Genomic DNA, 15093 nt, shown 5'->3' with positions numbered 1-15093 from the left:
TCTCCCATGTCTGCTTGGTCCAGTTCTGATGATCAACCAGGGTCAGCATGGACACCGTGATGGAGGAAACACAAGGACAACAGAACAAGATTTATTGCCATTATTGATCCGTAGATTACGTCCTGTCGTCTTTCATAACGTCTCATGTGAACATCACAAAATGATGCTCAGTGACTTAAACTGAAGAGGACTCTCTTATCATTGGCGTTTATTCATTAACTGCATCATTCTCAGTTTGTTTCTGTGATTTTTCTTGTGAGAGCCAACGAGGTGCAAGTACCACTAGATGTTCTACGTCCATGTTTATTGGGATTTGCACCATTTACAATAAAAAATCATAAATATAAATTATTTGTGCTGCCTTACAGTCATTATTTGTAATATTCTTGAGCCTGACCGTCTGCATGGATGCGTTTAGATCTGACTGTGTAATCACATGAACTTAAATAATGATTCTGCCCTTAAATTCTTTGTTTGCTTTGCTTCTAAATGTCAAATGCAGGTCTTTATTAAATAACTAAAGCAGCATCGGTGCCAGATAAGAGTCACTGCTTTCTTATGAACAAATAACACAGAGATGGAATATCAGCTGGGGTTGGACAAAGACTTACTGCTTCAATAGAGCAGCTCTGTGATGTGGTTTAACATATTTATTACACACATGAAGCAGGAAAAAAATAATAATAGTGAAATATAAATAGATTTGGAGCAGGATTGTTCTGAGCATGAAGTCAGGCTGTGTCTGAGTGGAGATAAGATGGCGTTTATCTGGAGAGCTGCTCATGTTACAGACGCTCGGAGTCTTGTTGCCTGAAAACTGCACAGAGCGACAGTTTGGAAAGCTGAGGTTAGAGGAGGCGTCCAGGCTGAGGTGACCCGTGAGACAAGCTCAGCCTCAGCATCGGTTTAATCTCTCCAGCTCCGTTAGCGGTGCTCGCTATTTCTTCCTTTTTGTCCTTCAGCAGCTGCATATGTTTTGTTGTTTTGTGTTTTTTCCAGGTGGTGCATGTGTGCAGATTAAGGCTGACTGTAAATCTGAACTGCCAATAGACTCTGCAGGCGTGAAATTAGCTCCGTGAGTTTATGCAACCTCTGCAGAGGAGATGTTTGAGATATTTGGGACCGACCAAAACGAGAAGCATCTAAGACATTTTTTAAGTTGCAAAAGAACTCCATATCTATCAAGGAGCATTATCAGTAACTGAATAAATAATAATATGATTAACCAGATGTTATTTTTTTTCTTGTAATTACGCAAATAATGCCTCAGCTCCACTCACACTCCACATTGATTTAGGCGTCAAATTGACTACGAATCAATACGTCAACTAGCGCCGTAGCCTGACGTGCACCTCCCCACAAGAGCTGTGATTGGTCCGCTTGGTAGTAGTATGTCTGCGCTTTAGTATTTGCTGCTTCTCCATCTCTGCAGATTTGCGCCAGTGTAGGCTACGTACGTAGGTTACAGCTACATCTATGTCCCGCAGTACCTTCAAGGAGCCTCTAGGAGGAATCAGTCACAGCCAAGATGGAGACGACTGGAGACGCCACACTGAGCTTCAAAACGTCTGGAAACATCCATCCATCTTCATTTGCAGTCTGAGCTTCATTAACTCAGCCAACTGGTTAGCCCTGCATGCTACCATTAGCACTTTGTATAACATTAAAAAGAAAAATATTTAGCTAATGCTATGCTAACTATTGTCCTTGGACGTAATGATGCTTTGAAGCAGGTAACTGGTTAGCTGGACTAGCATTAGCTTGTACTGTAGCCCTGTCAGCTAATATAAAACATTTAGCTAATGCTATGCTAACTATTGTCTTTGGATATAATGATGCTTTGAAGCAGGTAACTGGTTAGCTGGACTAGCATTAGCTTGTACTGTAACCCTGTCAGCTAATATAAAACATTTAGCTAATGCTTTGCTAACTATTGTCCTTGGACGTAATGATGCTTTGAAGCAGGTAACTGGTTAGCTGGAATAGCATTAGCTCGTACTGTAACCCTGTCGGCTAATATAAAACATTTAGCTAATGCTATGCTAACTATTGTCTTTGGACATAACACTTCTTTACATCTGATAACCAGGAATACCAGCTAGCATGTTTGGAAACTCTAGAGCAGGAAGTATCTCGCTAACGACATGCTAACATTGCCATAGCCAGACGTACGTTTATTTAAAAGACTTTTAGATTTTTTTATGGAACATCATGAAAGTAAAATATTTTGTCAGAACAGAACATTTCTTGGTTTCGTAGGTTGATTCTTGTCCATAAAAGGATAATTTGATGTCTGCTGATCCACCATAAAGCAGAAATGTATCCCCACTGCGCCGTTGAGTCGTGTCTGTGCATAACAATCAGCTGCAAAGTTCATTATTTGCTTGACTCACCTCCTGCTGCAGAGCACGGTCAGAGGTCCAACACTGTATGTCAGATAAACACTCAATGAGATGCAGCTGCATGGTGAGGGCGGCCATATTGGGCCAAAGCGAGCTCACATACGGATCAGGTTCGCATGTGGTTTGTCAACACATTTAAGATGAATTAGTTCTTCCGATCAGTTCGTTTAACGCTCTGCTTGCTTTGGAGCTTCGCTATCGTTCAGAGATTTGAAGTTGCGAGACGTTGATTAATCTAAATTAAACTCATATTTGTCTTGTTCAAAACAACCGGGCGGCTTCCAGGTCTGCTAATTCCTCTGATATCCTCACTCATAATTGAGTTAGTTTGACCTGATGTTAAGAATACATGTATGAAGTTAGAAAGCTGCTACTGCTGGGTGTCATCGTTAGCTCTCCTGTGATGAAGGCAGCATCACTCCCATTAATAAATGCTGAGCGTCTAATATCTGCTTTTTTTAGAACCTTTCAAGAAGCTTTTAAATCAATCTTAATCTAAACCTGTTTATTTATTATTACATTACCAAAATCTAAGATAATTCTACAATAAAAGCCAAACATCCATTCTCTAGAGACTCTTAAATACACAGCTCAGAGTCTCATCAGTCCAAGGTCAACACAAACGTTCAAGCTTAAGATTCTGAGACCAAAGCGTCTCTCAGCAACAGTTATTAGCCTGCATCCTAACTTTATACAACACATTAATATTTGTTATCCATGCTAGCAGTGTAGCTCCAAGCTAATGTCGGGCTGCTAAATGTTCTACTCGATGAATTGGCAGCAGATTTTGTAAAGACATTCATGACTCCCAGACAATTAATCCTACTGACTTAGTGATCCTTTGACTTTTCTTGGATCACCAGCAACTAGTGAATAGAGTCTGATTGTTGATCCAAAGTTTGGTTCAGATACTCATGTCCTATGACTTTGTAGCACTTATTTCCTCACGGCCAGAAGGTTCTGGGTTCTAATCCATGTGTGTAGTCTGCATGTTCTCCCTGTGTCTGCGTGGGTTCTCTCCAGGTTCTCCAGCTTCCTCCCACCGTCCAAAGACATGCTGGTTAGGTTCATTGGTGATTCTAAATTGGCCGTAGGTGTTGTATAAATAATTGTTTTACTTGGTGAGAATCTGAAAGAAACCAAAGAGACCAAACTGTCTTTATGAGTTTTAGTCTTCGCACAAAGAGGGTGAGTGCAACAAGTTCCCTTTTATAGTATAGAGTGCATGAGTTTCGACAGGGATGAATCAAAGCGGTTAATTCCAGTTCTGTGGTTGGACATAGACGGTGCAGGCGCCTTTAAAACACTGAACAGAGACCACTTATAAAACAAAAAAATAATCTATAATAAATTTGTCCCAAACATTTTTATTAATGAATAAATACAAAACTATCTCCTTTTATCTTTGGGTTCAGTGCTAATTAGCAAACATTAGCATGCTACCGTGGTCGCAGAACACTATAAGACGAGCTAGCTGCAAGTTAGCCTTGCTCATATCAGCATTTAAGCCAAATACAGAACACTGGACTAAATGACTGCGTTAATAAAAGTTGCTCCTCATTAGCCCTTACCCTGCTGACAAACTCCCTGTGGAACATGGTGTAATTATTTATATCTGTATCATAGCTAAAACTAGAGATTAATTAGAGAAGAAGGGAGCGTCTACGTAGATGGACGACGCATCTCCAACTAGAACTACACGTTGCCATATTTTACTGGAACCAGCCACCAGGGGGCGATGCTGATATTTTTGCTTCGTTCGTGTCGTCCGTCATGATTTACGTCGTGTCTACAGCTACAGGATAAAATTTTTTTCTAATAAAGTATTTGAAAATAATCCTGCAATTTGGGAAACTGACATTTTTTCTACTGATATTGATGAACACATCACACGTTAGTCTGACAGCTTTAAATGTTTTTATTGTCACGTTTCCAATTCCAAAAAAAAGTCCCCATTAGATCCCATTTTGTGTTCCCGTGCCGTTTTCCTTCATTTTTTCCCTCTGATCTGTTTCCTCCCTCGTTTACAGACCCCTCCCTCACCCTCTTTTTTTTTTTTTTTTTACTCCTCTCAGCCTCCTTTCTCCCCTCTCCCCTCTGTTCATTCGTTGCAGTGATGTCCCGTCTGCCTGGACTCCACTTCTTCTCCTCCTCCTCGTCTCCTCAGCGGGTGTCCAGCAGGGACTCTGTCGGAGCCTCCGGGGCCGGCGGCCGGGCGGCGGAGCGGCTGTGACGCAGGTGGAGAGTCGCTCTGCAAACTGGATGAGAAGGTAAGACTGAGACCCACCATACAAGGACAAACAAAGAAAACTCTCCGTGCTCTGTTTCTGAACACGTTAACGGGTGAAATGTTTCTGCTTCTCGTGCAATCAGGGCTGATACACATCACTGATGCTGGATCAGGATCTCATTATAAAAGTTATTTAAGGAAGCAGGTCTGGATTGTCTCATGTCCTAATGTTTCACAATTGACTTTGTGATGACCTGAAGTGTTTTCTTGTTATTCCACTCCTCCTGAATTTTCTAAGGGACGGGCATTTGTCTTCATCATTTCTGTAATTTCTTCTGCCAGAATGCACTTCTGGAGTCAGTCTTCCTAACTACTCCGACCATGGGTCAAGATTTTGGCCTCAGGGATAAACTCTGAACAGCAGCTCCTCTCACGAGCTGCAGGATGAAGAGATTTTGTTCCACTGTTGCCTGTCAGCTTCAGACTTTCCGGGAATCCTCTCACTTTCCTCATAAACATCAAAACGCCTCCGTCTTGCCGTCACATGAAACCATAATATGTTTGCTGTGCAGCTACGCCTGGTAGCACCTCTTTGTCTCTCAGAGCTGTTGTTTCAGGTGCACCGTGGCTTGATGAATAATTAAGCAGAGCGCAGATAATGTTCATTTCAGCTTCCTGGGCACTGTAACCCCTGCAGAGCTGCATCCTACAGCCTCCAGCTGCATGTGGACCCTGGGAAAACTGTCCACAAAAACAAACAAGAAAGGTCTTAATCAGAAACATGCCTCTGATCTGCAGCGACTCTGCTGCCTCGTCATCACATCAATATGTCTCATTTCCCCTGGGTAGCAGCATAACTGCCTCAGAGATGGATTTAATAAAACCCCCCTGAGGTGAGAACAGCTTCATTTTCAGCTCAAGGTCTGAAGATTTGAGCGACTGTACGGGGGATGTCTCAGGTGGAGAGAAGAAGAAGTCTTGGGGATTTAAGACGTTCATCTTGCTGTAAAAGATGTCCCAGGACATTGATTGTCCAGAGTAATTACTGGTCCCTTGTGGCATGTTTTGCCGGCAACCTCACGACCGTCTCGTTCGTAACGATCATCTTTCTCTCTGCTGGTCCTGAGCGAGAACAGATGAGGACACAGATAGTGTGAGTAGATGAGTAGAGTTGACCTTGCAGGTCTACAGGAAACACTTTACCTTGGTTTTATTTAGCGCTGATGCACAACTTCAACCGTCACAGTTTTCTATTTTATTCATTCATTGCAGTAATAGATTTAAGAATATAAAATAAACCTGTTGCAATTCTAAAAGTATATTTTCCATCTTAAATGTGGATAAAATGGAAATAAATAAATTGAAATTACACAGATGAGATTAAGGTGTCTGAAGGGAATTTTAATCCAGATGAATCCAGAATACAGACACAAATACACTGACATGTTAGGTCTTTGTTTTAGCAAAGATGCAAGAAATTAGCCTGGAAGCTAGAGCAACTTCATCACCTGCAGATTTATTTATGGCAGAAAGTTGTTGTGGAGTCTCTCTGTTGGGAACTGATTCTGCTCCTGCAAAGATCTGATGGACCAATCAGATCGTTTAATGTGGTGATGGACAGAAGAGGAGCGGTAGTCATATACGTCATCTGAGCGCTGTGGAGTTTAATTAGTTTACAGATAAATGTCTCTGATTGGTTGAAGGATGATCCAGTTGATGCAGAGGTATTTTTTATCTCGATAAGAACTGAGTCTGGCTATGTCAGGCTAACAAAACAATCTCATATTTGCTGTTTTTCTTCTGTTAACCAGTTTTATTAAATTAAATCCATATTTGTTTTGGACGGTCCAGATAACAGAAGCAAAGAGTTGAGGGCATGAATGTACCCGCCTGCCTGCCTCCCACGGGAGCTGAGCACCTATTAATACTGAATAGGACATCCTATCTGTGCACGCGGGATCTTGTTCCACAACAAGGATTGGAACATGAGAATGTTTTTATTGATAACAAAAAGGTAGTTGAAAAGTTGACTCACTTCATCCTGCAGACGTCAAAGCTCTCATGAAGGATGAGGATTTCAGAATTTGTGAAAGTTCATTCTGGAGCTTTGAAGCAGCCTTGACACCTGATCTACTCAGCAGCTTTGGATCGTAACCTCTAGATTATAAATCCTTATCTGCAGGTTTTCCTACTTGTCAGATGATTTTGTGAGCGTTTTATTTGTATTAAACACAATGTTTAGGCCAACATCGAGAAAAGGTCGTTGCAGTTCAGTGGAAAATCTGCAGAGGAAGCTTATGAGCTTTGATCCAAAGCTTGGAGAAAACCAACCATCCATCCATTTTTGTAAACTTATCTGACATCAGGTTGTCGTAACTAATCAGGGAACTCCAGACGTCTCTTCTCTCAGCAACACATTCCATCACTTCCTTGCAGGCCAGATGAGATATGTCGTCCCACTGGTCGAAGTAATGAGTGAGAAGTTTCATTGATTGAAACATCCCATCATTCTTTTAAAACATGGTGTGTGAAGCAGCTTTTAAAGTCTGCGGAGCTTTAGAAACTTAAAAAGAACCTTCAGTTTCTTGCAAAGTTTCTCCAGATTAGTCCCTGATATTAAACCTTTTCCAGGTGGAAATACGCCTGGTTCTTTATTTGTGCCGATAATTCAGGAAATGCTCCTCCTCAGTCAGAAGTTGTTGTCACGAATTGCCCTCTGGACAAATATCAGTATCTTTCTACATGAGAGAAATTGTGAAGACAGGCATGAGTAAGCAGCAGTAATTGTCATACTGACCTGCTCCTTCACTACACAGTTAATTACACCGTTGATCGAGATGATTGCTTTTCAATCCAGGTCTTTCTGCTAGTTTATTGTGCTTAGGTTTGAATTAAAGCATCCAAGCACTCAGCTATTCGATGCTTGTCAATTTTACGATCACATTCCTGCTCCAGGCCATAAAAAGTGCCAGTCATATAGTACACATGCACGACCCTGCCGCATAAATAGCCTTTACAATGGCAGTAATTAAATATGACCAACTGCCGGTGGTGGTGATTGCAGCGCTCACATCATCAGGGCACTTCTGTGAATAGAGTGATCGTGGCTCCATGATGATGTTTACGTTGGCTGAGCTTCTGCAAATGGTTCGTCACTGAAAGCTGCAGAGATAACAGGACCCAAATATGGCCTCATGGATGAGTGGAGTAAATTAGGAGAGCAGGCAGACGAGGAAAAACAGGATAGATGTCATCCAGGTGAAAAGGTTAAATTAGGGAGACAGGAGCATAATGGCTGATGTGTGGAGGCTGGAGGTTAACGGGGTCGTTGCTGTTCGTCCATCTGTTGTTGTGAAGCTGCAGTTTAATCGACTGAATCCAAACTCAGCGGATTTACAGAATTTTTGCTTCCGCTGTTTATTTCAAATACAGTTTATGCAGCAACGTAAAGCGGCTCATCGTCTGCAAATGATGATCGGTAATCAGATCTGACTGATAAACAGATGCATGTTATACATCGGTCTATAATTCTTCTCTGATGTCATGCAGATTTTCCTGCAGCTACATAAACAACATCATTTGGATAAATATATTAATCTGATCCTTTAGGCAATTTGGACTCTGCAACAGTTATTGACAGCCGTTTTGATAATTGTTTAAATAAATTTTAGAGAAACTTCACAGTTAAAGATTATCTGGTTGCAGCTTCTCAAATGTAAGAATTTGCTGCTTTTCATCATCTGACACCACTTTTCAGTTTAAAGAGAACTAAACAAGACGTTTGCAGATATAAAATTAGCTTATAGGAAATTCTAATGTAGATTTTTTGTGTGTGTAGCACCATGTTTCCCTCCTTCATAACGTCCTCTGCCAAACATAACCGTAACTTAAATCTGTTTCTGTGTTACTCGCTGCAACATTAAATCACATGAAAAGACCAAGAAACAACAATGCATCACTCTGTCTCTCAGCGCTGTCTGACAACACGACGGTCCATGGCTCTCAGCCCATACGCCGCTGCGTCCAACTCAAGTCGTAAATCTTCAAACGAAAACATATATTTTTCCTGTAAATTTCTTTTACAAAACAACTGAAGTTTTAGTCAAACAGGAGCTTCTTCTGTCGGGGACTATTTTGTACAGCGGATTAATCCACACATGCCGCTCTAGTGAGGGAAATAAACTCCAGTGTGTGTTGATGGTGATAAAGGAGCAGCGTGGTGTACTGATGTGGAATAAATAATGTTTCTGATGCACTGAATACTTGTTAGTAGTATCATCTCAATTAATGCACGCATTGCTTTCTGGATTATTCTAAGCATGCAGCTTTGTTACCCTTAGCAAAACGTAGTATACTTGAAGTTCATTTTATTTAGTATACGTGAGTATAAGCATAAGTATAGTAAGTATACTACAGACCATGTACTTGTAGTGTACTAGAAAGTACACTAATTTAATACTTCTTCCGGCTAAATTGGAATGTTTAAAGTATACTTTAAGTATACTTTTCTAAACTAAAATGTGGACTAGAAGTATACCTAGTACACTAGTAGTATATAGATTAGTGGACTTGTTGTATACTTGAAAGTACTTTTGTAAACTTAAAATGACGTTATAAAGTATACTTAAAGTATACTTTTATAAACTTAAAACTGTTACAATTTAGTCCGAAGAAGTATTAAATTAGTATACTTTCTGGTACACTACAAGTACATGGTCTGTAGTATACTTGCTATACGTATACTTATACTCAAGCATACTTAATAAAATGAACTTCAAGTATACTACTTTTTGCTAAGGATATACTTGTTCTTGTTGTATATTAAGTTGTGCAATGTTGTTTTAGGGCGTTGGAGGATTGAGATTGTGTATAAAATTATTTTATTATCAGCTCTAGCACTTTATTCACGTAACATTTCACATTCAGTAGTGATATATGGCCCCTTTAGTCCTTTTGGTTTCATTTCATTGTTTATAGTTGTAACCCGCACATCATCCACAGCCCGGAGAGTCTTGAGAAGGCCACCAAACAAGAAATCAAAATAACAGTTGCATCAGTTATGTTTTCAGATTCACTCTTTCAGTCCACACTAACTAAAAAAATAAATCACTTCTGATTATTATGACCAAATGCTCAGTTCAACTGCAACAGTGGCGTCTCAGAAAAGAGGAGGTCAAGGTGGCTGGATGGGTGAACAAAACATTGGCCCTTAACACAAGAGATTTCCTATTTCAAACCAAAAGTCATCGTTTCTTTTAAATATTACACTTTCAGGTCCTTCATTTTCACCCAAACTCCAAAGATATTTCCCTAAACTTAACCAATCTGTTTTTGTCTCTTCTAAACAGCCTCTGTGCTTCTGCATTAGATCTACGCCATAGCCTGATATGCGGCCTCCGCAAAAACTACACAACAGACCACAACAGCTATGAAATTTATTCGCTCGTCTCTCGGCAGCCGGACGAGTTTAGAATATTCTCCATCCTTCTTCCTCCTACAAACCGTCCACTGAGATGTCCTCTGTCTTTTCTTGTTGCAGTGGTTTCAGTCAAAGTAACAGTTTTTTTTTTGCTATAGTTTGAAATGTAAATGTTTACACCAGCGTAGGACACTCTGCAGTAGGCTCTGTATAGATCTGTAGCAGAGGTATAAACCTGAGTTTTAGCAGCAACCTCAACTTTGAGTCCTGAAAACATCTCTCTGATGCTTGCTTTAACGCCTTTATCTCTACAACCCTTAACCTAAACAAACATCCCCAAATTCTCTCGGTAACGAATTCTCAACAAATACGACACAAACCGAACAACCGTAGATGCTTGGATCCTAAAGGTTTGGGAGAATTTTGACACAAGTTTCTATGGCCCTGTTCAGACCTCACATCAACATCTGATCTCACCTGTCCAGCTTTAAGTTCCTGTGTTCACACCTGGTATTAAAACGATTCTCCACATTCGTCCCCAGCCGGCACTTGAGATCTGATCTCAGTTTTTCTGTACGTAAATAACCACCGACTCATTTGTCTCAAAGTAAAATATACTTAACTCCACGTGGCTCCATATACATCAACATGATCACCTTAATAACTAACAACACAAGGCAAGTGGTCTTTAATGTGACCCAGGACTCATTGTGTGTTCACACTACCAACGGAAGGAGGTCACATGTGTCCCAGACCACCTCCAAATGTGGACTGACACCAGATCAGTCCTGTATCTTAAGGTGGACAGCGAAAAACAGCAAGAGCTTCATCCACCGAATCACAATAGATCACAGAGGCCTCCTCATTGTCACGCTCAGTGCACTTTAAAAATAGTGGTTGGTTTTATTTTGATAACAGATGGTTCAGGTACAAGGACATTCAGTGTGGAAAGGTTTAGGTTAGTTCAGAGTGTAAATATTTGAGACCACATCGAAAAAGTAAACTGGATATATGTTTTCTCTTCATTCTTCTTTCATTTTTATGCTCCAGGTGAAGGTCATGATCAGCTGGACCAATGTGACAGCGTCCGGCCACGAGGAGCTGGGCCTGACACCTGAGGAGCTGCAGAAATCCAAATGTGTCCTGGGCTTCATCCCGGTCATCTACTACAGCATCCTGCTCTGCGTGGGAGTACCAGGTACACTGAACCGGTCCACATTCAGTACACGAACTGCTTACCTGATAGACGGCCCAAAGTTTCTCCACACTAAAAATGTTTTTTTGTGGCTGCATAAAGTTGTTCTGCAGTCTCTCCGTTGATTCTGCTCCTGCAAAGATCTGCCAGCCAATCAGAAAGTGTGGGCGGGGCTTAATGTGGTGATGGACAGAAGAGTAACAGTAGTCATCTGATTTAGTTTCAATGTCTCTGATTGGTTGCAGGTTTAGGGTTAGGGTTTCTCTGTATAAATCAAGACGTTACCAGACTCATACTCTGATAAGAACTGAGTCTGACTGCGCCAGGCTAAGGATGAGGCTGTTCAGAATATCAACAATTTGCTCAGAAATATCAATATAAATTGAAATACAATGACTAAATTACAACATATTAACTCAACATCCTCCTCCACCACTTTGGAAAATATCAACAAACTCATCACGAGTCACCGTAAGCCTGAATTTGTTTACAACAACGTGGCTCTGATTGGTTGAAGGACTAATTAACTGATGCAGAGCTATTTTTTCTCCCCGTTGGTTGAAACATGTCTCATAATGAAATCTAAATGGCATGTTACTAGACTCATGTTCTAATAAGAAGTGAGTCTGGATACTGCAGGCGAGGGAACTGAATAAGTCTGAAGAAATCAATAGAGAAGTGAGTTAGAGGTACATTACTAGTGCTTCAATGGACCAGCGAGTTAATATGCTGCCGCTGATGCATCCCTCACAGCTTATGATAATCACTTTGTCTGAGTGTATGAGGATTCATCCATCATCTTCCCGTCTTCCTCTCTGCATCACATTTAACACCTCACCAGTCCAGGACGTGGAAAAGACTTAATGTGCTGCAGTGTTGTCATTACTCTGCTTCTCTCTGTGACAACTTGGTATTGATCCGGCAGAGATTTAGACGTAGTGGTGGTCAAAACAAGCTAATGCATCACCGCAGCGTTCAGATGACCTCTGGGTCGCGTCACGTAATTGCCCCCTAAGGGAAATAAATGTAAAGGCCACAAGGCCAGAGTCAACAGCTGTATGCGTGATGGGGTCGGAGATGTAAGTACAGTGGAAATATCTCAGTGCAGACGAGATGTCTGAAATGAAACAGAAACAGAGGAGGTTGTGTGTTAGATGTGTTGCACGGAGACAAATAAAATCAATGGTGTGTAACTTATACTTCTGTGGATCCAGTGTTCTTATATAAAGGAAGAGAACAGAAAGTACAGAAACAGTAGACCGATGAAAACGATTTTGACTTTAAGCCAAACATGTACGCTCACTTGTCAGTTCAACACGAGTCAGTGCATTTTAATACAACAGGCCTGAAGTAAACCCTGTCTTCATGAAGGTTCTGGTGTTCAGCTTTAGTTTCAAATAACTGAGAGAGATGTTGATTCAACTGTGTTTTACTATGTTGTACCGACACATGTTCCTATTATTTTGACAGCCCCATTGCAGTCAGTGAGTCACTCCCAATCTAGTTCAACAGCACCACAAACTACACCCTCCAAAATAATCATCCAGGTGAATCACCACCTTTCTGACGCTGTTTCTACATCAACTGAATATTAAAGCGGTCATAACGGAGGATTTTTTGTAGGACTGTTATATTAAAATATTTCAGTATCCAGGAGCATCGTTACACAGAGACAGGAGGAATTACAGTCAGCAAAAAGGGTAGTGAGGTGGAATGTATTAGGTATTTATAAAACATATATAGGAGTTTCTGTGTTAGACTGTATTGGTTTCACTAGCGTACCTAATAAACTGGCAAGTGGGTGTATAGTTTATGCACCTTTACTGTGTGATATAAAAAAACAGGGCTCTAATATTATAATGCATTAATTTTCATTAGTGTACCTAATAAACTGGCAAGGGAGCGTAAATAAGATATGTTTTAAAATATGTGTTCTTGTGTTACTTACGTTGTGAGGACCTGACTCTGTGTGGGGACAAATGAGTCCTCGTTATTTAAATGTATTTTTTAAGGTCATTCCTTTCACTGACAGTCATGAAAGGTGATTTAATGCAGGATTGTTATATTAAAATCTATTTCACTAGCGTACCTAATGAACAGGCTTGTGAGTATATGTCAAAATAACTTAAATGAACCCTAAAACATCTTGCTAATGCTAATGCTGCATCTCTGTTTGGATTCTTTAGTTTAAATCAGCTAAGTCTGCTTCTTTGTTTCTGTCAGTGAACATCCTCACCGCCGTGGCCTTGTCCAGACTGGCGTGCCGCACCAAGAAGGCTCTATACTACTACCTTCTGGCCGTGACGGGCTCCGACATCCTCTCCCAGCTCTTCATCATCTTCGTCGGCTTCCTGCTGGAGACGGCGGTTTTCCACCGCGATGTCCCCACGCTCCTGCTGCACTCAGTCAGCGCCGCCGAGTTCGCCGCCAACCACGCCTCCATCTGGTCCACGGTCCCGCTCACCGTGGACCGCTACGTAGCGCTGTGCCACCCCCTCCTCCACCGGCAGATCAGCTACCCGGCGCGAGCCAGGCGGATCATCGCGGTGGTGCTGTCGCTGTCGCTCGTGTCGGGCGTTCCTTTCTTCTGGTGGTCCGACATGTGGAGGAACAGCCACCCGCCCACGGCGCTGGACACCGTCCTCATATGGACCCACGTGACCATCATCTACTTCCTGCCATGTAGCATCTTCTTAGTGCTGAACTCTTTGATTATCCACACGCTGAGGATGAGGAAGAGGCAGCAGTGCAGCCAGGAGGAGCGAGGGCCGAAGTCGGCTCCTCCGCGGCGGCTGGGGAAAACCACGGCCATGCTGCTGGCCATCACCTCCGTGTTCTCTGTCCTGTGGGCCCCCAGAACTGTCGTTGTCATCTACCACCTGTACGTGTCCTCCGTTCACCGGGACTGGCGCGTCCACCTGGCCTACGACCTGTCCAACATGCTGGCCATGCTCAACACGGCTGTCAACTTCTTCCTCTACTGTTTTGTCAGTAAACCGTTCCGCAGCGCCGTGAGGGACGTCGTGCTGCTCAGAGGGGGGCCCCTGTACCCTCGCCGCGCTCTGCCCCAACAACTGGCCCCTGCCAACGCCTCCATCTCCTCTCTGTACAGTGGGAACCACAAGCGCTCGCAGCGGGAGACCACCCCCTTGTCACCTCGCCGGGCCCGAAAGCCCTCGTGACCCCTTCTTCTCTGTCCAGAAGGCGCCGTCATCCCATGGTCCCGTGGCACTTCTGGCCCCAGAGACGCGCAGTGTGTTCCAGCTATGACCATGGACAGCGGCCAGTCCGCCCCGGAGCTCTCTCCAAGGGCCTGAAATAAACTTCACTCACAAGAAGTATGTTTTATTTTGTTTTTTGTCTCGTAACATGTGATCTGCTGTTATTTGTCCGTGTAAATCAGATAAGACAGCGGCATATTTATTTTTCTGGAGAAGAATGTGACAAAATAAAAGAAGGTATTTTATTCTTTTCCATAAATGGCAAAAATGTGACAGGATCTTTTTTTGAGATTTGATATAGTGTTTGTTTTCATTGTGATTGATTGTAGTTAGATCCACAGTGGGTGCACAGATGGAGATACAGCAAGAGGATTAGTTGCATGCTACTAATTAATTAAGTAATTAATTAATCTACCCTGTTCTTTCTGTGAAGTCTGGTGGCGTTGTGTTCACTCTAGAAGCAGCAAACAGGGAGGAAGAAGAGTCTGAATTTGTAATTGCTGCATTTTCAGCAGTAGTGTAAAGATGCTGAAGGCCTGAAAGGACAGTCCACCCCGCTGAGCAAAGCCAGTCGAGCAAAGAAATCGTACTTCGTTTCTACGGCGCGCTCCCAGGCACCGAAACCC

The 15093-nt window shown here is 42.2% G+C and overlaps 1 protein-coding gene across 1 annotated transcript; it reads left to right on the top strand.

Moving 5' to 3' along the window:
• Nucleotides 1-11110: 11110 nt before the first annotated feature.
• Nucleotides 11111-14767, top strand: gpr142 (G protein-coupled receptor 142; the record flags this gene model as incomplete). Its single annotated transcript, XM_084568172.1, has 2 exons — nucleotides 11111-11249; nucleotides 13470-14767. The coding sequence occupies 2 exons, from the start codon at nucleotides 11111-11113 to the stop codon at nucleotides 14426-14428; spliced, it is 1098 nt and encodes a 365-aa protein (XP_084424298.1). The 3' UTR covers nucleotides 14429-14767.
• Between the last annotated feature and the right edge of the window lie 326 nt (nucleotides 14768-15093).

Source organism: Chelon labrosus (assembly GCF_963514085.1).
Source record: "Chelon labrosus genome assembly, chromosome: 19".
In the NCBI taxonomy this organism is placed as follows: Eukaryota; Metazoa; Chordata; class Actinopteri; order Mugiliformes; family Mugilidae; genus Chelon; species Chelon labrosus.
The sequence above is the reverse complement of the archived record's forward strand: the minus strand, read 5'-3'. Positions and strand labels throughout refer to the sequence as shown.